We start from the raw sequence: 23,939 nt of genomic DNA on the forward strand, positions 1-23,939 counted from the left end.
ATACTACCTAGAAATACAGGGCGTATGGAGAGGAGGGGAAGACCCTAAGTAGCCCTTGCAAAACACCTAGGATGAGGGAGAATGGCTATAGTGTTGTTCACAGGGTCCTGAAGGTACAGTCTTCTTTAGAAACATCAGAAGGATGGGAAAATGGAGGCATTAATGTCCATCGATCTTCAGCTAATGTCCAGGAATCGTTCCTGTGTGTGCTCACACGTGCCAGCTGACACGGGTCCCAGAGCGCTGATTTCTTTTCAGTCCCTAGAGCTGCTCTTTTTTTTTTTAAAGCTGCTGTGCTGACTCTTCAAAGGGTAGAAGATTTTCATTTGATGAATTACAGAGTTATCTATCCTTGTCTGTTAATTGCATGGAGAAATTTCTTTGTGACTTGTTTTCAAAGTCATAATGGTGTTATTTCTTACTCTATGTCTGTAAGGTTTTGAGTGGAAGGAAACTAAACTGTTCTGATACTATTTCAGGTAATTCAGATATTTGTTTTCATTTCTGGGTTTGGGGGCTACCTCAGGTTGTGTATTTGTTTCATAGATAAGACCTGCTGAAATGGTTACTATTTGGCATTTAGCTCTATGAGAAATAGTTCCTTTAAGCAAGTTCTGCGCAAGAGCGGAGAGGCTAATCCCATGCCTCTGACAGAGAGTTATTTTTACATAATTATTTGTCCAGCCCCCCCAGTAACATGATATCAGGCAACAAAAAAGATAATGTGACACTGTGCTAAGTGAACCCCAATCAAGAAACTAAGAGGACTTTATTGGGGTTAGAGACTTGATACAGTCTTTTCCTTTGTCACAGAAGTATGTTTTCCAGCAGATAGATGTGTTGGATTTTTCCAGCAGTAAGGTACATGATTTATTGGAAACTCACTGTTTGCTGTGTTTCAGAGAAATAAAATGAGTGACAGGTTGGAAAGGGAAGACAAGGAAACAGGGTGTGCAGAGACACAGTAGGAGACAGCCCAGCCCTGCAATCGGGTGAAGAGCCTGCACAGTTTCTCACTGCCTCAGTGTCAGCATCTCTCCCACACAGATTTTTAAGCACGTACTTGGACCTCAGCAGAAGTCAGCCAGGAAAATATTGTGAGATAAATAGTTTGGAGTTTTATATAGCTGTCATTTGCAGAGCATAGATTTGCTCAGTCTTTTTTACGTTCACTCACATTTTGATCGTGAGGCTAAAGCATAGGGTACAGCCTGGTTGTCTCAGGCATCTCATTTACCTCCAAGTGGTAGATGCTGAATGGGTCGGTCCTTCTAAAGTAGATTCCCAAGTTTCCATCCCAAGGCGATGGAGAGCTGGATTTCTCCTGCAGGCCTCCAGCAGGAGGGTCACTGGGCTTTGGACACTCTTCTGGGCTCAGAGGAGCAGGAATCCCTTCTGAAGGCTTTCACAGGCAGTTACCTCTGTCCAACATGGGTATGTACTCTGGGAGCATCTGTCTGCTGGATATGTGGCAGTCAAGCATTCAAGTTAGATGATTGTTGGATCTTACCTGAAGTGTACGTGACTTCCAGTTCCTTCCCAGTGCCAGGTTCTGTCAAGAGGCACCTGATGATGGGGAGCCTTGCTCAGCCGCATGTGGGGTATGAGGTACAACCTGGAATAAAGTGGGGGTTTCCTCTGTAACGTATTTTAGACAGCACAAGTGCTGCCTGTAGGAAAAGTTGTCTGGTCTGTGCTTTGCATTGGCATGTTTGGATTAATGCTGCTACCTTATTTCAGCATTAGGTGGTGGAAGGTGAACAAGGCGTGTGTATTAAGAGCTGTTTCTGCTCTGGTTTCTGTTTCCCAGGGATATGAAGCTGGATGGTGGACGCCAGTGCCATTCTACTGGAGTGTGTCTGAAAGAGATAATTGGTCTTGAAGGTGTGGAGCTCGGAGCAGATGGGAAGGTGGGGATGCTTCAGTTCCTACTCCCTTAGATTTTATGTAATAAGGTAAAAAAAAGCTTAACTAATAACCAGCACAAATATAAACATAAATTATAACATGCAGTGTAAAACAGTAGTTAAGGCACAGTATGTACAAACTGTAGATAAGCTGAGCAGAAGTTCAGGAGGACTGCCCAAGCTGTCAATGCAAACAACTCTGTCTCCTTGAAGAAATTTGCCTCTGGCAACATCTGACTCTGTAAAGCCTTACTGAATTGCACAGCCTTCCCCTGGCTCTAGCAGCAGGTATCACTCCAGAGTGTATTGTCAGGGGCTTGAAAACAATTTCTGGTGAGAGTTGTAAGCTGTAATTCCATTTGCTCTCTGTTTTATTTAATGAAATAGATTTTGCTTAACAGTATGTTTTTCCAAAGAGCAGGAAGACAGTAGTACAAATCTGATGAGTATTTCAAAATCCGAGAGTGCATTCACTTGAATAGTATAAGCAATTATGAATCTTTAGGGAAAGTGATCTGTTTTAAACAAATATATAGAGGAGAGACAATTTTAATCATAAATGAAAACATTTTTTGCTGAAGGCCTGATTTACTTTTTACAGTTCAGTTTACCCAGTCTGCTGTCATGTATGGATTTAAAGGCCCTCGGTCAACGCTGCTACACATGGTGTGCTCACCTAACCAGGTGTAAGACCAGACCACAGGCTGTAAATTCCTAAGGACAATCTGTCTGCTTATAAATAAATGAAAGCTCATATGTTTTATTTGATAGCTGTTCTGACCTCCTCGTAAACCAGTCTAGAGTCTGAGACTCATTTTTTTTCTTCAGTATTAAGTTATTTTTGGAAAATAAACCTATGAGAAGCAAGGCATAGCCTATTCCTGGCCAAGGGTACAAGCAGAGAATCAGTAAGCTCTAAAAATAATTTTGTCACAAGTTATTCATTCACACTTAGTCCATGTTGGGAGGCAGTAAATGATCTCCCACAACCATTGCTGTAAACTGGAGCTTACTTACGACACCAATAAGACTCTGCCAGACAAAATCCTAAAGGAAAAAATACCAAAGTGCTTAAGTTTAGCAATGTTCAAGTGATTTGCCTCTGGCAGCTCTGTGCTGAAGGGACCGGTGTAGATGATGCTGTTTCACTAAAGAAGCAGCTGAAATCTGCTACAGATGAGGCCCACTGAAAAAAACCCGACCAAACTGACATATTTTTAAATCTGACCCTTGAGTAGGATTTTGTAAATCCAGTGTATTAGAGCTTTTGTGTGTGTGTTTGTGGTTTTGTTTTGTTGAATTAATACCTTTGCAAAAGCTTTTTTTGCAAGAATAAACGGACTGCACTGAAGCAGATGTAGGTGACTGGTGTTTATTCATCTGTGCCTAACTATTAAATCCAGAAAATCCTCCACTAATTTGGCTTCCCTCGCTTCCAGTTGGGATGCACCAAAGGCATCCCACTGCAGCTGAGCTGGGCTGATAGTAACTGTCTGTCTGTTCCGAGTTTCTTTTTAGACGGTTTCATATACACAGTTCCTATTTCCCACCAATGCTCTGGGAACTCGGAGAAACACGATAGACTCCACCTCATCCTTCTCCCAATTTCGCAATGCAAGCCATCGTAGCCTTTCTTTGGCAAGAGCTAACAGCACCCAGGGGAGCATTGATGCAGGTAACTTCTCAAGAAGCTTCTTTTAATATACTTGCATAGCCTGGTGATAGGCAGTTATTATGAAGGATGGACATATGTCATGTTTTAGCCCCCTTTTTTGCTTAAATTAAGCAAAATATAGTCTCGTGGATAAAAGAGCTCATTCTCTGTTTGCTTAGCAAAGCTGGCTTACAAATGATGGAAAGTTAAGTAAACAAGACTGCTGATCGTATTGACAGCCCCTGATGGCACTCAGCCTGCCTCCTGTCACTGGCATTGTTTGTTCCTCCTGCATCAGGCTCATCATTACCTCCCTTTGCTATGGAAAATTTACAGTGGCAACGTGGTAGTCATAAGCTGAAGGTGTAAATCATACTTGTGACCTTTATTAGGCTGGAAAGGGCTGTGTTTACAAAACTGGGCACAAAACGTAAGCCAAAGCACTGTATGCTTAAGATATTTTGGCATGTTAAATGAAACAAATCAAAACATCTGCATAAACAGATGAAAACTTGTTGCTGGGATTAAAAGTCATTGTGGACCTTTATATAATTTTGCAGTTCTCTCAGCCCTAAATTCACATTTACCAAGTAATTCATAAGCTGTAGGTCCTCCATATCTTTGCAAATTGTATTAGTATTGAAATACTTAGAGTTTTCAAGATTTAGAGAAATCTTTTGACTCTTTCAAAAATCTTGCATGAAGATCATCTTGTGCATTATCTATGAACTCGTTTGCCACTTCTGATAAGTCCAGAAATTTCTTCATGTAATGAATTCCTTTCTTATATTTACCATTGTTTTATAGGTAGCGACCTGGGAGACTTTGTTGAATACGACCCAAATCTTTTAGATGATCCACAATGGCCATGTGGCAAACATAAGCGGGTTTTAATATTTCCTTCATACATGGTAAGTGATACGCAAAATTAGGTGTAGCACAGATAAATTTTGGTAACAATATTTTGAAGGTTGAGGTTACATTTGGCCATATTTTAAGAAGATTATTATTATTTTTAATCTACTAATAACAGATGTTTGGAATGCTTTGTTCTAAATGACAGTTACTTACTAGGACATGTAAAAGCAAACTCGTGGAGGTATTACAAAAGTAAACGCTTTTATTACTGCTATATTTCGTAAATGCTTTAGATGAAAGGCTTGTTCAAACAATGTGTTCATTCTCTCACATTCAGAGGAAAATTTATACTTCCTCTAATTGGCATCTACTACAAAATAGGAGGATGCCCATTAGGGTTTTTCTGAAGTCATGAAGCTGTATTGTGTTTTGATGCTTATCATTCACTCCTTGGAACAGCACTTTGGTGTCTAGTAGAGCCTTTGTTTCCCAGGTATTTATCTCACCATAGGATAGGCCTTCTTTTAATTGCAGCAATTATGAGCAGAGCCTGTGTGTTTTTCACTATATCCAAACCTGTAACAATACAGACACATACCTGTTCCTTGGTCTGTGCTCTAACTCAGTGTTTTCTGTGGTGAGAGACTTCTATAGCCTTTCTTCAGCTGCACCAAGTCTGTAGACTTTGGTGTGCTATTTTGGCAGGACTGTTGCAAGATGCAGTGCCATTGTATGCATGTGACCATCTATCTGTCTGAATTATGCATCCAAAGTAGTAGTAGGCAGCAGGGAAAACCTTTTTTTTTTTTTCCCCAAAGTGGTGAACTGGTACTCTTACCTGTATACAAATAGGATAGGATTTGAAACACTGAGGTCTAAAGTGTCATCCATCACCTCACTTAACTTGGAACAGAAGATATTATTTAAGAAACTGCTAATGTATGTAAAGATACAGTCTTTGCAGGATGTCTTCTGCCCTGACCCTGGTCTTTATTTGTTAATAGGGCTTTTGGGTGCTCCTTCTTAAAAATAAATGGATTTTAAGTGTTTCATGTAGGTTGAAGCTTATCTCCTTGCTGACAAGAGTGTTCTGCCTGTTGCACAAAAAGGCTTAATTGAGCTCTGAGGCTGTGTTTGTGCTAAATTTTCAAATAGGAAGTCCAGTATGTCCTCTGCTTACTTTCAGCCAGTTTTACTTTTAGGGTTGGCAAGTTATTTTTTGGCTGCCAACCCACAAAGCATCAACCTTTTATGGCAGCTACGTCTGGGTGGAAAAACATTTGTTAGGTTTTGATACGGTTATTGTCAAGGACAGGAAACTGTCTTTCCTCAAAGAGAAAGACATTGTTAACCAGCATCCAAAGTGAACATAGCTTTAGCAGTCATGGTTGTGTTTCTAACCTTCCTCAGGCTGCGAATGTGTGCCAGGCAATCTCTAGTCCTCTACGATCACCTGAGATCTTTGATCCTTTTTCAGCTTGGTGTAGAGATGGTTGGGTGAGTCAAAATAGGGCAGCCAGGATAGTGTCCTGCAGGGGAGGTCTCTGCCCAGGAGTGGGTGTTTGATGCCCTTCTTCTCCATATGCTGGTTAGCCACAGCATTTTGAGGTCTGTGTTTGTACCCTTTTTGCAAAAAGGAGCTGACTAGAGATTTCCACTGTGACAGAGGTATGACTAGATACTTTAAAGGTGAAAAATGTACTTCAAGGGCAATTGTTAAAATCAATGTAATTGTCTAGACTGTATCTGCACTGACAGGGGTCTCCCTGCTTTTTCATTTTCTCTAGCAGTTAATTACTGCCGTGTCTGGAAACATGTCTTATTTGACATTTTGGGGTTTTTTGCCTGAATTTGCCTTCCAGCCATCACTTCTTCAGCACTGCCTGAGGGTCTGCAGCACTCCCAAATCCCTCTCTGAAGGCAGGCACTAATCTAAGAAGGGGCTGAAGGACATTAAGTGCTGTGTTTCTTTTGTTGGTGAGAATCGCAGGCACGTGCCAAGAGCTCTCTTGTTCAAGGATTTCACCTGCCCCTGGTTGAAGCAGCATAGCTGTGATGCCATGCAGGAGCTACGCAGCTTTGCAAGAAACCAAAGAGTGGGTGGTTGTTCTTCAGTGCTCAGCTGAGAGATTTCACAGGGGCTGGTGCTTCCTTCAGCCGAGAGAAGGGAGAAGAGGCAGTGCCAGGATGTCCTGGGACCTTGCAGGTTAAATAGGATTTTGCAACTCAGGCTGCGGGTGAGAAGGGCTTGTGCATTGAACTGGTGAATATAGGGCCATATTGGCTATGTGGGAGACTTTACTTATTAGACTTTCCTGACTCAGCTGGCTTTCCCCATCCCTGCAGTTCACATCAGCGTGAACAGGAGCATAATAGGCTGTAATTTCAAGTCATTTTCTTCCCCAAATATAAAAATCGGTGTATGCTGCAGTTAAAGGAAATTGCAGTCTGAGGCCAGCGAGAAACCTGTGTTTTTTTCCTGACCGTGCACACCCATCGTGGTAGTGACAGATCTCTGCCAAATGACCGCGGAACTGTAGAGCTGCTATACAGAGTCTCTGGTCCTGAGCAGAATATAGCTGTAATTACTGCCTCACACAAGTGCCGGAGCAGCTGAGAGTGGCTCTGATGTCAGCGCCAAACATTTTGTTGTGTGTGGAGAGCTGCAGCTTGTAATTAAAGTTTCGTTACTTGGCCAGCATTTAGCATTAATGCTTGGCAGCTGCAAGCTTGTAGATATTTCCCCTCCCCGGTTCCTTATGGATGTCAGAGCAATCAATGGGGGGAAGGTGTGCGAGAGGAATGTGAACACGTGGCGGTGTGGATGAGCGAGGCTGGATGCTGGGCTGCAGCACTGGCTGCGGGATAGAGCTGCATGCACCAACCGGTATTACTCCTGGGAGCCGGGCTTGTGCTTTGCAGGCCAGGATTTCTCCACTGGTAAAACTGTGTTGAGGTCTGTGTGAATGCTGCATCAGTAAACAGTGCAGGCTTTATCCTGAGGCATGAGACGGACAAAATGTGTGGTGTGGCTTGGATTTTACTCTGAAATACATGCAGTTAACACTCAGCATGCCGTTCCCTCCATTTTTGGGGAGCCCGAGTTTATTATCACTGACATTGACTTTATAGTCTTGTAATTTTACTGAGCTGAATTAGTCCTGACTTGCAGAGGATTTTTAACTGCAAGTCTTCAGCTGTTTTCAAGGAGCAGCTGAGCTTCCTCCTTGAAGATAGCTGTGGGGAAGGAGAAGTGCTTTTGGTTTGGTCTTTTTTTTGCAGTGGAGTTCCTGGCTTGAAAGGGTATACACTTCCCTGTTGCATTTCTAAAAGTAATACCCACAAACAGCCTGTCAGGGGACGATTCTGAAAAAGCAGCTTCAGTACTTACCCAACACAAATTCTACAGCTTCTATTAATTGTATTAGTCATATTTAAATCCTAGTCTACCCCGGAGAAATTATTTCACTTTGTGTCATCTTTGTAGGAAAGTCTACAATCTCTGCCACAATATAAACAGTAAGAGGTAGAAAAATTTCATGCTGAAGGCCAGGGGGAGGAGGGAAACATCATGTCACGGTTAACAGATGTCTTCCTGGCTGATACTGCTAAAACAGGAATTCTTGCAGATTCTTAAATCTCTCTAGAATAGGAACTTTATCTACCAGACAGAGCAGTAATTTCTTTGCTAGAGTCTCATGTCAACCAGCGTACATCCAGACTTGTCAGTGCCTCCCTGGCCTCCCTGCATCCTTGCCAGCAGGAACAAACTCCTTTCATGCAGAAGGAAAAAACCTCACTCGGCAACAGGCGTGAGGCTGACCCCACAGTCCTGCTTTTGTTGGTAGCACAGAAACGCAGGAGTGTGTTAGCTGGCTGCTGTGCACTGCCAAAACTTGCAGCAAAAGAAGAAAAGCCCAGATCAGTAGCATCTTGACTTTGAGTGACCCTTGTGCAATAACGTCCCTGCAATATCCATCTATCCGTGCCCAAGGGATACACATGGAAATTGACTTGGGTACTTAAGTACAATTTCAGTGCATTGGTTTAATTATGTCAAAATAAATTGACATCTCTACACCACTAATAAAAAAAGCATGTCGCAAAAGTCTGCAGTGCTCTTACAGCAGGCCGACCGTCAGCCTGCGTGGCAAAAGGTACTGCACTAGTGTCGAGCACAGCCAGGCTGCGTTATTAAATATTAGTCCTCCAATGTGATTTTAAAATTAGAACTGCTTGCTGCCCTGGCCATTTAGTCTAACAAAAGCCCTGCATGATGATATAGCGCATTCAGTCTCTTGCTTCCCCATTCTGTCTTTCACAAGGAGCATCAAGGTCAGGAATACTCCGCTACGGCCAGCGTCCTTCGGTGCCATCACCCTATTCTTTAAGCCGCTTCTGTAGTTGTAAATTAAGCAGCTCCAGACTTCTTTTTTATCAGCTGCTGACCTTGTACCCAAAAGTCTCAGGGAGCAGAGGATCACAGTGGTGCTATATATTCATATTTAAACCCTGTGCTCTATGCATTTAATGCTATATTTGGCTGAGACTCCAATAAACCAGTTTTGTAACAATGACGCACTGTGTTAATTGAGAATTATTCCAGTGTGTTAACCATATAAAATAAACTGGCACCCTTCCATGTACTTTAATTCAAAGAAGCAGTTTTGAGATTATTTGCTTTGTGAAATTCAAAAGCTTTCAGTTTAAGATTCTTGAATGTTAGTAACTTTCTAACAACAGAAAGTTGTCTTTTAGTCTTCCTTTTCCTTTTTTTTTTGTTGGTTTTTTTTCATTATAAATAAGAAATCACTCCCATTTTCCATCACCATTTTAAGCCTTTGCTCTATCAGGATTTCCCATATATATATGCATCTTCAGCCATAATCATATGAATTAAGTTACTGACAGTTTATAGCTACATATCTGGTCACCTGTGGTATGCATTAAGGTAGCCAGGCAGCACAGAGTCACTGACTTCTTTTCATTTGTTATGTGGCTGAGAACTTAGTGTTGACCTACCGAAAGTCTGTTAAAGGTACCAGTCTTCTGTCTGCTCTCTGTGAAGTAGATTTATCAGGGGTACACAGTAACAACAGCTGAAGAGAACCTATTATATATCTTTTATTTTATTCACCTATTTTATTCTGATTTTATCCTTCTTAAGCAGGTGATAGAGGCATCCAAGGCTAGATCATCTTTTACTGGTAGCATGCCAAAGTAGGATTTATTTTCAACAATATTTCATCTTGCCAGTCTTTCCAACCATTTCAGGCATCCTCCCTCCTCCCATATTTATGAAACTGTATATACAGCTTTCCTATGAGAAAGCAGCTGCTTGAAAACACTTGTGAATAACACACAAGCTAACCTCCAAGTTCAAAACTGCCAGCCATGCAAAAAGTGTGCAGAGTACAGACTTCGGCCGAAGCATTCATCATGTCATCCAGGCATCTGGCAGCTACCATATATCAAGGCTTTCATTTGTCTTGTGCAACTTCCATCACCAAACTAAAATACACATACACAGATTTGTATACAGAGAATGTGAACAGAGCTCATGAAGGAGTATTGCTGAATACTGAAGTGAAATGTGTTTTGTGCAAATAAGCTGTGAGAAACAAGACAGACGTTTCTGGATGACAGAAGTTGCAAACATTTGAGATCAGAATTTGAGAAAGACAGTGTGGTAGTTCCCAGTGCCTCGCTTATGTGTCTGACAGCTCTGGGGGTGCGGAGTGCCTGCCTGGTAGGGAATACATTATCTATAAGAAAGCATGTTTGGATAGAAAAATGCTGTGCTCCTTCTAGGGAAATATTTGCAAGCCCTTCATAAAATTTGGGACATCGATGTTGAACAGTGCTCTTACACGGGCAATACCAGAATTGTTTTGGACAGACAAAAATCCATGGCGTTTACAGTCATGTCTTCTCCTCAACGTGGCAGCTTCATTTGGGACTCACAGAAGCGTAAGCGCTAAGCAGAGAGCAGGCAGCAAAGGATGCTGTTAGGGCAGAGCCCTCCCATGTCAGATACCAGCTGGCCCTCGTGGGTCGCTGGGCTACCCCAGAGGTTTCCTCTGCTCCATCCCTTATGGGCAGGGGCAGCAGTGGGGGTTGCTGCTCGATGCCAAGCTGTTCGTGGGGTGCAGGAGGTGCCCTGGGCAGGAGTGGGGTCGGGGACCGGGATTTCTGTGTAGCCTCGTGAGTGCTGTGCCCCAGCCACGGCATGACAGCGGGAGGGATGCTTGGGTGTCTGGTCAGAAACAGTTAGAAGGGGCAACTGATTCAATCACTCAACTAATTCAGTATTGCTTTTAAATTACCTGTCAACAGATAGGTTTTTGGTTTTGGTTTGTTTTTTTTTTTTGCTGCCTGCCTCTCTGGTGGGCAGGGTCCCACATGCACGCATTTCTACAGGCACCAGCTGGGCAAACAGCATCCCACTACTCAGACAAAGTTTGGCTTCTGCAGCAGCTATGGAAAAAAAAAAAAATAAAGGGGGGGGGAAGAAGTTGCACAATTCCTTTTCTTGAGAATAAGGGCAGTTAGCTGAGGTCTCCAGCATGGCACTGACAAGATGAGACAGCTGCCTTAGAGCCAGTGTGTTCAAACATGCTGCCGTTATCCTGTTACATGAATCAAAACCAGCACACACCAGCTTTCATCTGGATTTCATTATTGTGATTTACATCGTAGAGACTGTTGTCTCGCAGGAAGCAACAGTCTTCGGAATTTGGGAGGAGGGGGGAGAGATTCTTATCAACAGGACAAAATTGACAAATCTCTGTGTTTAAAAATAGCCGTACCTCCTTACCATTTTCAGTTTTAAGCAGTCTGCTTATTCTCAAGCCTCTGAGTGCTTTGCTTTAAATAAAATTTTTAAAAAGAGCCTTTCTCCTTCTAAAGAGAATTTAGCTGAATTCTCGCAAATCTCCCACGGCCTGGAGGAGTCCCAGGTAAAACAGACGGTGCCTGCAGAGCGGCTGTGGGGAAAGGTGCACCCCGGGGGGCTGCTGCTGCTGTGTGGCAGAGCCCGAGGCTCGCTCCCCCTCTGCGCAGTCGCCCCTGGAGCTGGGGTCAGCTGGCACCTGCTTGTTAGAGGTGAAAGCAACTGAAACTTGCTGTCCAGCATAATTTCTGTGCAGCCCTTCAGCTGAGTCCAGAGGATGGTCAGGCCTTCTGTCCGCTGCTGGGCCATTTGTGCTGCCAAGGGGATTCTGTCTTGCACACGAGGTTCGTGCATGTTTGCATCCTCCTCTGTGCAGGGAGGATGATTACCTGGAGAGAGCCAAAGGCAAGTCTACCAGAAAAACCCGTGATCACTTTGAGGGAGATAATTAAGATAAAACTAAGGAGCTCCATGGTAATGGAGAGCAAACAACAGGCGGTTAGTTTTTCAGTGAAGCATGAAATAAGGTGTTGTGTAGCTTTGCACAGTAACACTGAGCTCAGTCTTTCTAGAATTGCCCAAGACAACCAAAAAATACTGGTAGTAACTAAAATCATCTTTGGATTTAATAGCAGGTAACCTTTATGTGCTTAGAGATTCTTGACTACGTAAGTAAGAGCAGCAGGGACCAATGTTTCTGCACTTTGAGTAGCAGATGGCACAGGTCTAAATTATGTTATGTGGCTTGTTTCAATCGTCCTCTTATAGCAGTACTAAGAGGAGCCCTGTTAATAACACATAAAACTCCCAGCATATCTGTGTGTCAGAAGCACCCAACTTGCTGATGATCCTCTGGCAACAAAACCAAGGAGTGGGCAGGCAGGCAGGCAGCGACATCCCAGGGAAAGACAGGAGAGGAGTAATTGGTAAGATCTTCATTCTTCTGCTTCAGAGGGCTGAGCCCTGCTGGGTGAGATGAAGAACATGAGAAGCTGTCTGCAACAGAGGCACGGCCGCACGGGTACGTGCCTACGTCCTTCCAACTTCAGCAAGATTAAAACCAGGCAGACCCACACATTCAGTTGAAGCCTTTCCCTCCAGCCCTGAGTAGGGAAGGTTTCTCCTCCCTGTCTTTTCCTCTCTTCCTTTTATTTAGGCATGGTAGCATGTTGCCCTGCCTCAGTGTCAAGACAGTGTATGAAATTTTAACCTCAGTGGCACTGCAGCATCTGCCCAGACCTGCGCTCGAGCTCATCCATATGCATGCAGGGCAGCAGGGGTGGCTGAAGGGGGTTGGTGTGGCATTCTCCTTTTTGATGATTTCTTATAACTGGCAGCTTTCCTTAATAGGACAGAATTTCTGTAATAAATTGTCCCCTTTATTTTAGCAAAATTTTGACTGGTGCTTAACACGTAACTGGGTCGGAGGGGGCTTGCAAACTTTTATACTCAAGACAACAGCACAAAACTGTTGTGTGTGACGTGCCCAGCAGAATTTCCTGCCAGGACGTAGTGAGGAACAATTTATCTGGACAGATGGTGCTTCTCACACTGCAGGTCAGACAGCAGAATAGTGTGTATGGCCATAACAGTGCACTGTAGCAAGAAGCTGATTTTTTCCTCTTTATTACAGAATGTTTACCTCAAATACTGCTGTGGGCTATTTAGGGCATACTCCACTTTCTTTTAAATTCCTGTAATTACCCATTATTTCAGTACCATAGCTCCTAAATAAAGTGCAGGAAAAGTTAGGTGTGTTTTACTCCCATTCATGCTCATTTCTGATCCAGCCAAGGACACGATCAGATAACAAGAGTTGTCTGATTGCTCTCTAGAGCCATTACACTCTCTCCTCCCCAAGCCTTTCCATTTTAATTTTTGAAAAAAACCTGCAAGCCTAGGCAGTCAGTCTTTTGGGCTGATTTAGATTCCTATTATACAGTGAGGCTCCATCTTTTATAAAAGTATAACATGCAGCAAGTGTTTTGCATGCCTCTTTCCACCTCTTGTTCTTTAGTGTTAACAGCCCTTTGCCATAACACAGGTTAATCATAAATGGAAATTAGAAGGGAGAAGTTATTTTAGTGGAAGGAGAATGCACTGCACTGCAGACCGCTGCTCTCCCACTGCCCGCGCTTGAAGCTGGCGAGGAGCTGGATGCCTGGGGACAAGGTTGTCCCCTGGCTGTCCTGGGGCTCTTCCCTGCTTCTGTCCAAGGGGCAGAACAGCCAAAGCTGGGAAGAGAATTGGCACATCCCCAAAATGAAGGTTCATTTGTTGTACAGCTGATAGAATTTGGCCAGGTGAGTGGTGACAGAGGATTTGGGCAAAATTGTTCCTGAACTAATACTGAGGGAACAAGAGAAGCGCTGTGCACTCGTAGATGCGAACACTGGCATTGCAGTACTGGCTGGGAGGGCTCTCTGCTATCTGGGGAAATTCTTTAGGTTGTGACAAAAAGGAATAGAAATCTCAATGCAAAGGAAATAGACTGTACACTTTGAATGTTGTCCTAACTCAATACTTCTTGTCCACTTATTGCATAGCTTATGACAGCATTACTGTCTCACACTCCATTGTATTACCTGCCGCGTAGGCTAATCACCTATTTTATCACAAATGTACATGGTGGCAATCAAGAATTTGTACCAGTGGTTGCTTTGAAGAAGCAATTTGAGAGAAACTCACAATATGCCTCAGAACTGCATGGAGATATGCACACAAAATCTGGCCATCAAATCAGTTATTGTGATGATTTATTTTGGTTTAACAAGACTTCTCAGCTAGGTTTTATCCACCTGCATTTCACTTAAACTCACTCTCAGAGATACTTGGAGGATCCTAAGAAGGTATGTGTTGTTCAGGGCTTGTACTGAACAGTCATGTTGGATTTCAGGTCGCTTGTTCTGACAGAGCAGTCAGAAACAAATGTGGCCTTAATTCAGATTGAATTTTCCCCTCTACTGAAAGCATTGGGACTGACTGGCACTTGTTTGGTGTTACTTGCTTTTGGTAATTGAGTGATCTTGTTTATTACAAACTAAAAGAATAATTATTTCTTAACTACGTGTTACAGACTACAGTCATAGACTACGTGAAGCCATCAGATCTCAAGAAGGACATGAATGAGACCTTTAAGGAGAAGTTCCCTCACATCAAGTTAACCCTCAGTAAAATAAGAAGGTACGTTGCAAAGCTTGGTAAGGCTGCAACGTGATGCAGTTGTCTCACATTTCAATGCAGTTGCTCTTGTACCTGAGGGGAAGCCCAGCACTGATTGATCTTCCAGGAGCAGTGACCGGCAGAGGTGCAGAATAAGTCAGATGATTGCTTTGATTAGTGGACTGAGTAAACAAGATAGGGGAATGTACAAACATGTACCAGTCAGGTGTCAAACACGACGTCTAGTGGGATGAGGATGTGAGCTGGGCATGCGCTATACTAAAAGTTCCAGAAAAATAACACAAAAAGCTCTCCAAGCTCATGGCACTGAACTTAAAAAAAGACCGAGGAAAGAGAAATGCTGACTTTTGTGCCTTGTCCAGAGAGCATGGCCAGAAGCAAAACAAGTGGTCAGCTTCACAGAAAAGTTCTAGTATTTCATCACTGTTTCCAGTGTAACAGGCTAGACATACTGCTTCACTGAAGTAGCAATAATTTCATTTGACTGAAGTGGCCAGAAGGATACTGAGTTGTATTGCTCTCTAACCAGACAATACTGCAGTACATGGAAAGACATGGATATGACCAACCGTAACCAGCAGCAAAGCTGCATATAGAGCACAAGCAATCAAGCTGTTGTTACTAAATAAAGTATATGCAGCTTAAGACTTCTGATGAAATATTATTAATAAAAATGTCAAAAAATTTTCAGTTGCTTTTATAGTTAGACACAACTATCTGTTGGGGGCAGTGAGGGGGAAGGCTGAGGTCAAAATGTGCTGTGAAATGTGTATCCAAAACAGAGCATAAAGATATCTGCCCAGTAAATTACGTTTTACTTTTCCCCTCCATTTGACTAAGAAGGAATCTCTGAAAGGATGACTCTTAGGGTGAAATGAGAAATGCCTTATAACGCAGTTCACAGCATACTTGTCTGGTCTCTTTACTCAGCTTGAAGAGAGAAATGCGCAAGCTTGCTCAAGAAGAATGTGGTTTTGAAGAGCCCACAGTGGCCATGGCCTTTGTCTACTTTGAGAAGCTCGCTCTCAAGGGGAAGCTGAACAAGCAGAATAGAAAGCTTTGTGCTGGAGCCTGTGTTCTTTTAGCAGCCAAAATTGGCAGTGACCTCAGAAAACATGAAGTCAAGCATCTTATAGATGTACGTATCCATAGGTTTCCAGTGTTCCTTCTGCATGAAGTGCTAGTGTATGGTCTACGCAAGCCTGCTTGTCAGTGGTCACACTATCCTCTAGGTTTCCAGCTGTACAGCCAGCTAAATACCTTTTTTTTTGTTATACATTTATGTGAAAGTAGTAGTGATCAATGTCACTGCAGAGGCGTGGGAAGCTCGTTTGATGTGACTGAAGACCCTGGTGTCAAATACTGTGAGTTCTGAGAGGTATCTGACCACCATTCTGTCAATACAAGTCAAAAGTTAACCTTCAGGAAGTTCATTTTTCTTTTAATTATGTTTTCAAGAGTGTCAATAACAACTCTCCTTTGAGAGGTAAATGCAGATACTAATTTCAGAGGGAGTCTAATAGACTACCAAGATTGTATTTCTTTCATCATGTTAAGCATTTGGGCAAGAAAACATAAAAAAGTGTTTCCATTAGAACACCTCACCCCAAGTGTTTTTTTGTAGAGTAAGGTGTTCGGTCTTCCACCCACTCCATATGAAAAAGTTAACAGAGGGGAGTGTTATTCCATAATTCTTTGCAAGCACTGAGATACCAATCTGATTTAATCTACAGAAAGTTAGGCAGGTAGCTGGGTACTTGGCTACAACCAACTCACTCGGTTGAGGAGACATGGGAACTTGGTTGGGGGACAGGACTGAAGTCATACCCTTCTGCCACAGTCACAGAGCTGGGTCTACAGTCAGTTTGTTAGAAAGCTCTCCGAATAACCAGAAAAAAAATCAACCCAGTGGGAGTTGGAAGATCTGGCGTCTCTTGCTATACTGAAACATTGGTCCATCCTTAAGACACATTGAGCTTTTCAGTAGACCCAGTGGGCAGAGAAGTAGCAAGCCAGGGAGATCATAGGAAGAGGATGGGGAGGGGCAGAAATACTCCTGAACAGCTGGTTGCCTACTTGTAGCATCCAAATCCAGTGAAACAGCAGAGCAGATGGGAGGCTTAGTACATTACAGCAGAAAGCCAACTATGAAACCCATCTCATCCCCCTTGAGGGCAGTAGTTTCTGTTACTCACTGTTCTTATGGTTGTTGCAAATGACACCTTCTGCCTCTGAGGCATTAATGTCAAATGTATGTAATTGTAGCAGAAATAACTTCCCCAATAGGGTGTTGTAACACAGTCTAATGCTGAAAGGAAAATCAGTGATTTCAAGCAGTGCAGGAAGTTTGTGGGCAGTTACGAGATGTGTGTCTTCCATTACACAAGTGATTTTGATGTTTGCATGAAGCCAGGAGTTTCCTCTTCCTGCAGTGGTAATCACTATGATCGTTAGAAGATGTATCTGCTGGAGATGGAATGAGTGAAATGGCAAACATGTCAGAAATAGCATGGCTGGCTGAGCTTTGTATGTTCACCTCCATAGCAAGGAATCAGTAGATCCAGTTCATCCTGCTCTCATTTTCTAAACCTAGAGCCATGCAAGTCCAGCGGGGCAGAGGTTTAATGACAGCAGCATGCGTGTTCTGAATAAAGTCGTCTGTAAGAAAGCACTAGAAAGTCAAATCCTTATTCACAAAGACGTTGTTTTTATTTGTATTTTTATCTCGGCTGTCATTGCAGAAACTGGAAGAGAAATTCCGGCTGAACAGGCGAGAGCTGATCGCCTTTGAGTTCCCGGTGCTGGTGGCCTTGGAGTTTGCTCTCCACCTTCCCGAGCACGAAGTGATGCCGCACTACAGACGCTTGGTGCAGAACTCCTAGCGCTGGCTGCCCTGCGGGGAAGGGGCTCCCGACTGTTCCCGCTTGGCTCTCCTGAGCTGCAGTTACTACTGGAAATGCAAAATCAGACTCCTAACACTTCACTCTCTCTCTCTCCCCAGAATAGTTTTTCCGGCAACATATATGAAACAGTGCATCAGCCTAAGACTCTCAGCTTTGACAAATTTACGTATCGTTACTTTCTCAAAGCAGGTGAAGACTGAGCTGTTGGTAAATGGTTAACATGCTGAAACTGGGTGGTGACTGACCCTACCTGTGGGGACTACAGCTAAAAAAGTAGGCGAAAATTTGAAGGGCAGCCTCCATGACCACCCCTCTCTCCATCACACAAACCCTGGAAGCCCACGTGAGTGCATTCTCATAGCGCTTTTTCTACAGACCTGCTGCAACTTCCAAGAGGACTTCTTAACGTGAAAAAGCTTTTAAAGATGATATCTTCACTGTGTCAAAAAGAATGTGCCAATCTATTTTTGTATCAGCAATTGAAAGTGCACTTTTTCCTGTGGGGTGTTTGTGTGTGTATCCGTGTGTGTGTGCGTGTGCGACACCAAGCTGATCTCAGTCCAGTTGGTTGGCTTAGCTGTTTCCGAGTATATCAGTTACCGATGGCGAAGATCAAGGTGACCTTACGTGTTTACTTCTTGAAAAACATAACTACTGGAAAAGTGGTAAATGGGATCATTTTTGGACACTTGGTTTTTTTATTCTCTGATCTTTCCAACATTGTACCTTTGAAAGGATTACACTACTACTACTATGAAAGAAGGATCAGCAACTGACCTTAAGTTTTCAGTCATGTTTGTGATAAAGATGAAAGCATTAGTATGAGATTTCCATGTCATGTTTTTTAAAAATATCTTGTGTTAAGCCACATGCATATTTTTAACCTTCGCACTTTTCCCACTGTGGAGATGGTTAGACTTGCACTCTGTAGTGTTGTATTTCTGTGCTCTATGTTAGAGTGCGTAATAAGCACATTTATTGTGCTCTATCTTAAAACAGTGTTTTATTAAAAAAAAAAAAAAAAGAAGAGTAGGGCTCAGCAGTATAACAGGTGTCTTAAGGCTCCAACAACAGGGGCATCAGCTATTAAAGTTTTGGGTTTTAACTAGAATTAACTGTGCAAAACCGAAAATCAGTGACCATTGAAGTTAGAGGTCCAGTTCCTTTAGACATTTCACTACTAGAGTTTTATAGTAAAACTTCTTGCAGCTTCCCTGGTTCTAACTGGACACCCAGAAAGCTGGAGGGTTTCATCCAAGCTCCCCGATGCTACATACACACTATGCTAGTGCCATGCTTACGGACATCGTTCCAATTGCTGTTATCCTGTGGGATTACACCCCTGTCCAGTCTTCTTCTGTGCTGGTTCACTTAACAAGCCTTGCCCTTGACATGCCCCACATGGATCCGGTAAAGTCAAATACTTACATTTAGGGTAATTATATAAAATAAATAATAATCTCAGCTGTGAGATTTTAGCTGAAGCCTTACCTTTCTAAGTTTGGGAGTGCTTGCTCAGAGTATGGAAAGGGCTTGTGAGCAGAACGTAGAGAAGTGGGACATACCAGAGGATGTAAACACACTAATGCTTACTTTCTTTCTCTCTTACTTAAATCAGTTTTATTATTTCCTTCAGTTAGGCCAGGAAACATCCAGTTTCTTTACCAGCTTTGTCTCCTTTAAATTCTAGTATGAAAAATGCCTGCGTATGATTGCTCTACAGGATCTGGAAAGGTTACACATGCCAGGACAAATGGGAATTTGTTTGTTGCTGTTGCTCTCCCTCCATTTTAAGGGGGAGGGTGACTATGCTAGCTTACAGTTATTATTAATACTTATCTAATTACTGATATAGATACATTCCAACAGGATTGGGGAGGAGGGGCTAAAGAGAAAAGCGTGCACTTAACCTCCCCGGTGCAACGCCCCACGCTGCTGCAACCCACGCGTCACTTGGCCGGCTGTGGAGCGAGGGGAGGGGGGGCCCTTGCCCAGCACTCCTGCTCCCTCCTCCTCGTCTTCCTCCCGGCCCCCACGCAGCCAAGGAACAGAGGAGCCAAGAGCCTGGAACATGCCTAATGCCTACAGCTGCCCTGCCGGTTTATTCAGCCCAAGAAGGCGGTGTGCAGTGTTGACCTACAAGCCAAAACGGTCTGCGGGTCTGCTAGGGGGGCTTCCATCCTTGGCTGCATCCCTTCCCACTGAAATCGTGTATATATGTTCAAGACTTGCTTCTGATTGCAGAGATCTGTTTCTAATAGCGACCACTCAAGGCTAAGCAGAAGCTTTACCTTTCTGTAAAGGCTTCTACCTTTTGCTTTTGAGTCTGATTTTTTTTTATGTTGCTTTATAGTATTGCAGGGAAAAAGCAAATTGTGATTGCAAGATGCAGACTAAAGAATGACAGTCTTACAGTAGTCTTTAGAGACGCTATTGAATCATGCTGTCACATCTTTTGTCTTCTGTGCTGCTACCCAACCCTGATCTACAGTTTACACAGATTTCTGGGATGAAATCTGATTGCTGGAGACTTTCTGCTTTTTGTTGTTTTTCTTCTTGTTGTTTTGGGGGCGGGAAAGGGTTTCAGAGTGATGTTCAGTTACAGTTTGAATGTGGAATAAACACTTAAGACGATGATGATGTTGCACTGTTCACTTAGGAACGTATATAAAGCCATATGATGCTAGATCTCAGAGCACAAAGCTTGGTCAGTACAATTACGGTTAGGACAACGGGCAGGATTTGCCCCCCTTTTCTCTCCAACCCTGGGAAAATTCAGGCTGAAGTGGTAGAGGAAATCTGTACCAAACAAAAACCATGTTGATTGTTTTCCTTTGTCTTACATGGTAATGAGTGTTGATTTACAAATGATTTTAGGTTCAAGTTTAAATAGTTCGGGAAAATAATCCATTCCATATCATTTGTTCTGTTTTGAAATTCTATACCGTACACTCTACCATGCAGAGTTTATTCCTTTTCTAAAAAAAGAAATAAAAGTTTAAAAAAAAATAATTGAAAAACCCAGACTCTTTTCCACCATTGACAGTATGTAAAATTATTCCGTTCTCTCATTTGTATGTGTCAAATGGTTTTGGTTTTGTCTTCCTCTGGGAAATAAAGCTGCTTATTAATAAGCCAGTGGTGGGATTGCCTGAGGGCCCTCACCATCTCTTGGCATTCGTCTCCCTGCAGAGCCCTCACTTCCAGGATCTTTCCTCCAGCCAACATATTAATCTTCTTCTTCCCAGACCATTGTTCTGGGTTTGCTGGTTTTTTAAAGCCCTTCTTTTTGGCACCAGCTCCTCCTCCTGGAGCTGCCAGGCCCTGGTTCTCCTGGTCCAAACCATCGGTGTGCAGAAGAATGAGGTACAAGCAGGCTCCTCAGCATTGCTCATGTCTCACAACCCCTTGTTCACTGGAGAATTTGGGATACACCACTTTGGTTTAGTGCACGTGGTAGCAAAATTTACAACTGGCCCCTGCACCAGTTGTAGATCACAAGCAGCTGCTTCCACTCGGGAGGTTGAAAGTTCAGTTTTGGACATTCATGCATGCACACACCCAATTATCCACCACCTGTTGGCATTCAAGCTATTATTTTCCACCTATGATACCCCCTAAATCCAACACCTAGCTAGGTGGTCTCACCAAACAACACCTATTTATTGTGCATTTTCATTCCATGTTAATAAAGTTATGTGGAAGGTTTGGCTCCTTACCTCCACCCATCACTGTCTGGGTTCTCTGGAGACCCTCAGCTGTAAATCATATTTGTGGCAATAGGAACATTAGCTGGATTTATCCCCAGAACATAACAGATATACAGAAAAATGCTTTACTACTAATTTTCCACAACTAGTTACTAACAGGCAGTGGCTTCTTTGGGATAGTCTGTAACGTCTTTAAATGATACTGCAGCTAATTGCTCCAGCCTCATAAAATATGGAGCCCACAGCATAAGTCTTTCCTGGAAGCAGTAAGGAGTAGTTTGTTAGGAGACGGTAACACCTTCCCACGATGCTAAAAGATTTTAGCACCAGGCCCCACATTAAACATTGAAAAAAAGAAAAGGTAAAAGTAGTTTAGCAAGGTGAGAGACTGAGCAATCACAGCAACAATGCTAACATCACTAGCTGAGACTGAAATCTGTCCCAAGTTGCACCTTTGGGAAGGAAGGGAAGGAGTGTGAGACAGATTTGAACTTAGTTTGCTCATCTTCCATTGTAAAACTTCTAGTGAAGAGGGAAAAAAAAGAAGAGGAAAAAGAAACTTCAGGTGCATCCCTTCAAAGAAAGTTGCACACAAGCATAAAGGCCTTTATGAAATCTTAAACCTTGTTTTTTCCCACTGACTTCACTGTGAGCCCATACATCCAGACACTCCCTGCCTCAGCCTGGAGGCCGCTGGTCCGGATGAGCTCAGAGGGGAGCTTTTCAGTCACTATGAAAAAAAACCTTGCCCAGACCCCAGCAGCAAATACCAGGACCAACAGTGAGAGGAGGGGCAGCGCTTATAGTGTGCTACTGGGAAAGAGCAGGAACTGTGATCCTGGAAAATGGCCTGTATACCTTCAAAGCAAGGCAGGGGGAACCAAGAAGTTGCTGAAGTTGCCGCTGATTTGAGCAGCAAACACTTCCTTCCCTTAGTGAGAGCTAAATATTGGGTACTAGCCAGTTTGCCTTTTCTATGCATTCCTCTAGCCTGTCATACACCCCTTTCCATAATCTTGCTGAGCATCATCTTAAACCAGAATCAGCTAGGACCCTTGCCTCTGCTACACTGTTTAGACAGATGCTCCAGGCCTTAATTCCTCAAACCAGAAGAAGCCTTCCAGTTTGCAGTGAAATTTAATTGATGACTAATTTATAACTTTTTGAACTCATGTCAGTATTTCATCTAACTTGAAACTGAAATCTTTCCCCTGTGGGAACTCGGGGATGGGGGGGGGTCCTCAGCAGCAGCTGCTATTCTTAACGAAGTTCTGGCATTTAGTTAGACAAGATATTAAAAGGAGAGGCAAGAAAATAACCCTCTTCCAAGAGCTTCCAAGTGCAGTGAAGTGTTGCTTTGGCTGACATCAGTGGGTATGTCCATCAAGGAAGAAGTTGTTGCAGGCCAGGTTTTCAGAACCACTGACACAAGGCCTCAACTTCCCTCATTTTTTAATTCAGCAGCATCAGTGAGCTAGCCTTTATACTCTTCTCTCCTTCCCAGCACATACGGACACGAAGGGCAAGTTTCCCTCTTCCCCATTGCTTCCCTCTACCAACAGCTGGAGAGTTTTTACTTTGAGAGTTGGCTGGGAGAGCAAGAGGCTGAAGAGGCAGAAGCGTTCATTTACAAACCAGTATTAAATCCCTGGTGTCCACAAACAGAGACTCATTTACCAGAAATGGATTCTGTTCATTGATTTAGGAGAGGGAATATTGGGCTTTTCTTTTAGTTTTTCAACTGAGCTTCAGGCAAGCTTTTCTTCAGCACCTGTAGAGGCTGGAGCCTGACAGCAAGGAAAGTTTTGGAGAGTAGATCTAGACTACCTCAAGCCACCTGTTTCTCCTCTGTTGCCACACCGATTATTTGTGTTGCCCGCACAGCTGCACTGTGCTGGGTTTTTACAAAGGACAAAGGCATTGTGTCGCAGCACAAGAACAGCGGGTGCAGCATTGGCTTTTAGTCTCACACCAGAAGACAAAAGGGTCCCCATTCCGGTCCCTACATTTCTGTCCATCTGTTTGTCTGTTAGGAACGCCTGGGAGTGCACAGCTCTCAGCTCTTTCTCCTTCTCTCACACTTAGCCAATCATCACATACACACAAATGAAAATAAAAAGCAGGTAATATCATATTTATAGAATGCTAAAAAAAAAAAAGCAAGCTTACCAAATGGCAAGCACAAGAGATGCATTACGTGCTGGTCCCCCCTTGCAAGGAGCCCACATGGCAGTCCCCAGTGGGTAAAGCAGCACACTCATGACGGCCCCCCACCACTCTACACCTCAACACAGCCTTCACTAAACAGCCACACTGGATGGGGAGGGACGATAATGCACCAGAAATAGATTCAAAAGAATTGCAGAGCTGAATGGTCTGACACGCTGCGTGAGGGAGCGAGGAACCGTTCATGAAATTATAAATAAGCAGAAAACAATGTCAGTCTGTGGTTTCCAGTGGTATTTTTTGCTGGCAACTAAAGAAGCCTGATTGTAATTCTTTTTTTTTTTTTTTTTAAAGATAAAAACCTAATGCAGACACATAATAGCTGTAAAGTTTTAAAAAGGTGGATAAAAGGATTTTATTTCTAAACTGCTCTCATCCCACTCAGAGCAAAAATGAGTGACTTGTTACCACCTGAGTTGGATTAATGGTCTAGACCGTGCTGTTTCTGCAGTCCCTCCCCACTTGCTGGCAGCTGGATGTGCCTGCAGAACGACACATGTGAACACCCCTAACCAGAGGCCTGAACCCCAGACACCTTCCTCGTGTCCTCCCACTTCTGTGGGTGAGAGCACAGCCTGTGAGGCAATCAACTCCTGTCAATTAAAC

General features: G+C 43.2%; 1 protein-coding gene across 1 annotated transcript in view; it reads left to right on the forward strand.

Moving 5' to 3' along the window:
* The window catches only part of CABLES1 (Cdk5 and Abl enzyme substrate 1), a 36,609-nt gene extending 18,585 nt beyond the window's left edge, over positions 1-18,024 (forward strand). The window contains exons 4-9 of the mRNA XM_010574326.1: positions 1,811-1,910; positions 3,426-3,582; positions 4,369-4,472; positions 14,388-14,494; positions 15,425-15,632; positions 17,236-18,024. Coding sequence (XP_010572628.1) covers positions 1,811-1,910; positions 3,426-3,582; positions 4,369-4,472; positions 14,388-14,494; positions 15,425-15,632; positions 17,236-17,376 — 817 coding nt within the window. The 3' untranslated portion in view covers positions 17,377-18,024. The remainder of the gene's footprint in view (positions 1-1,810; positions 1,911-3,425; positions 3,583-4,368; positions 4,473-14,387; positions 14,495-15,424; positions 15,633-17,235) is intronic.
* Positions 18,025-23,939: the final 5,915 nt, after the last annotated feature.

This window comes from Haliaeetus leucocephalus, unplaced genomic scaffold (genome assembly GCF_000737465.1).
Source record: "Haliaeetus leucocephalus isolate CR32 unplaced genomic scaffold, Haliaeetus_leucocephalus-4.0 Scaffold428, whole genome shotgun sequence".
In the NCBI taxonomy this organism is placed as follows: Eukaryota; Metazoa; Chordata; class Aves; order Accipitriformes; family Accipitridae; genus Haliaeetus; species Haliaeetus leucocephalus.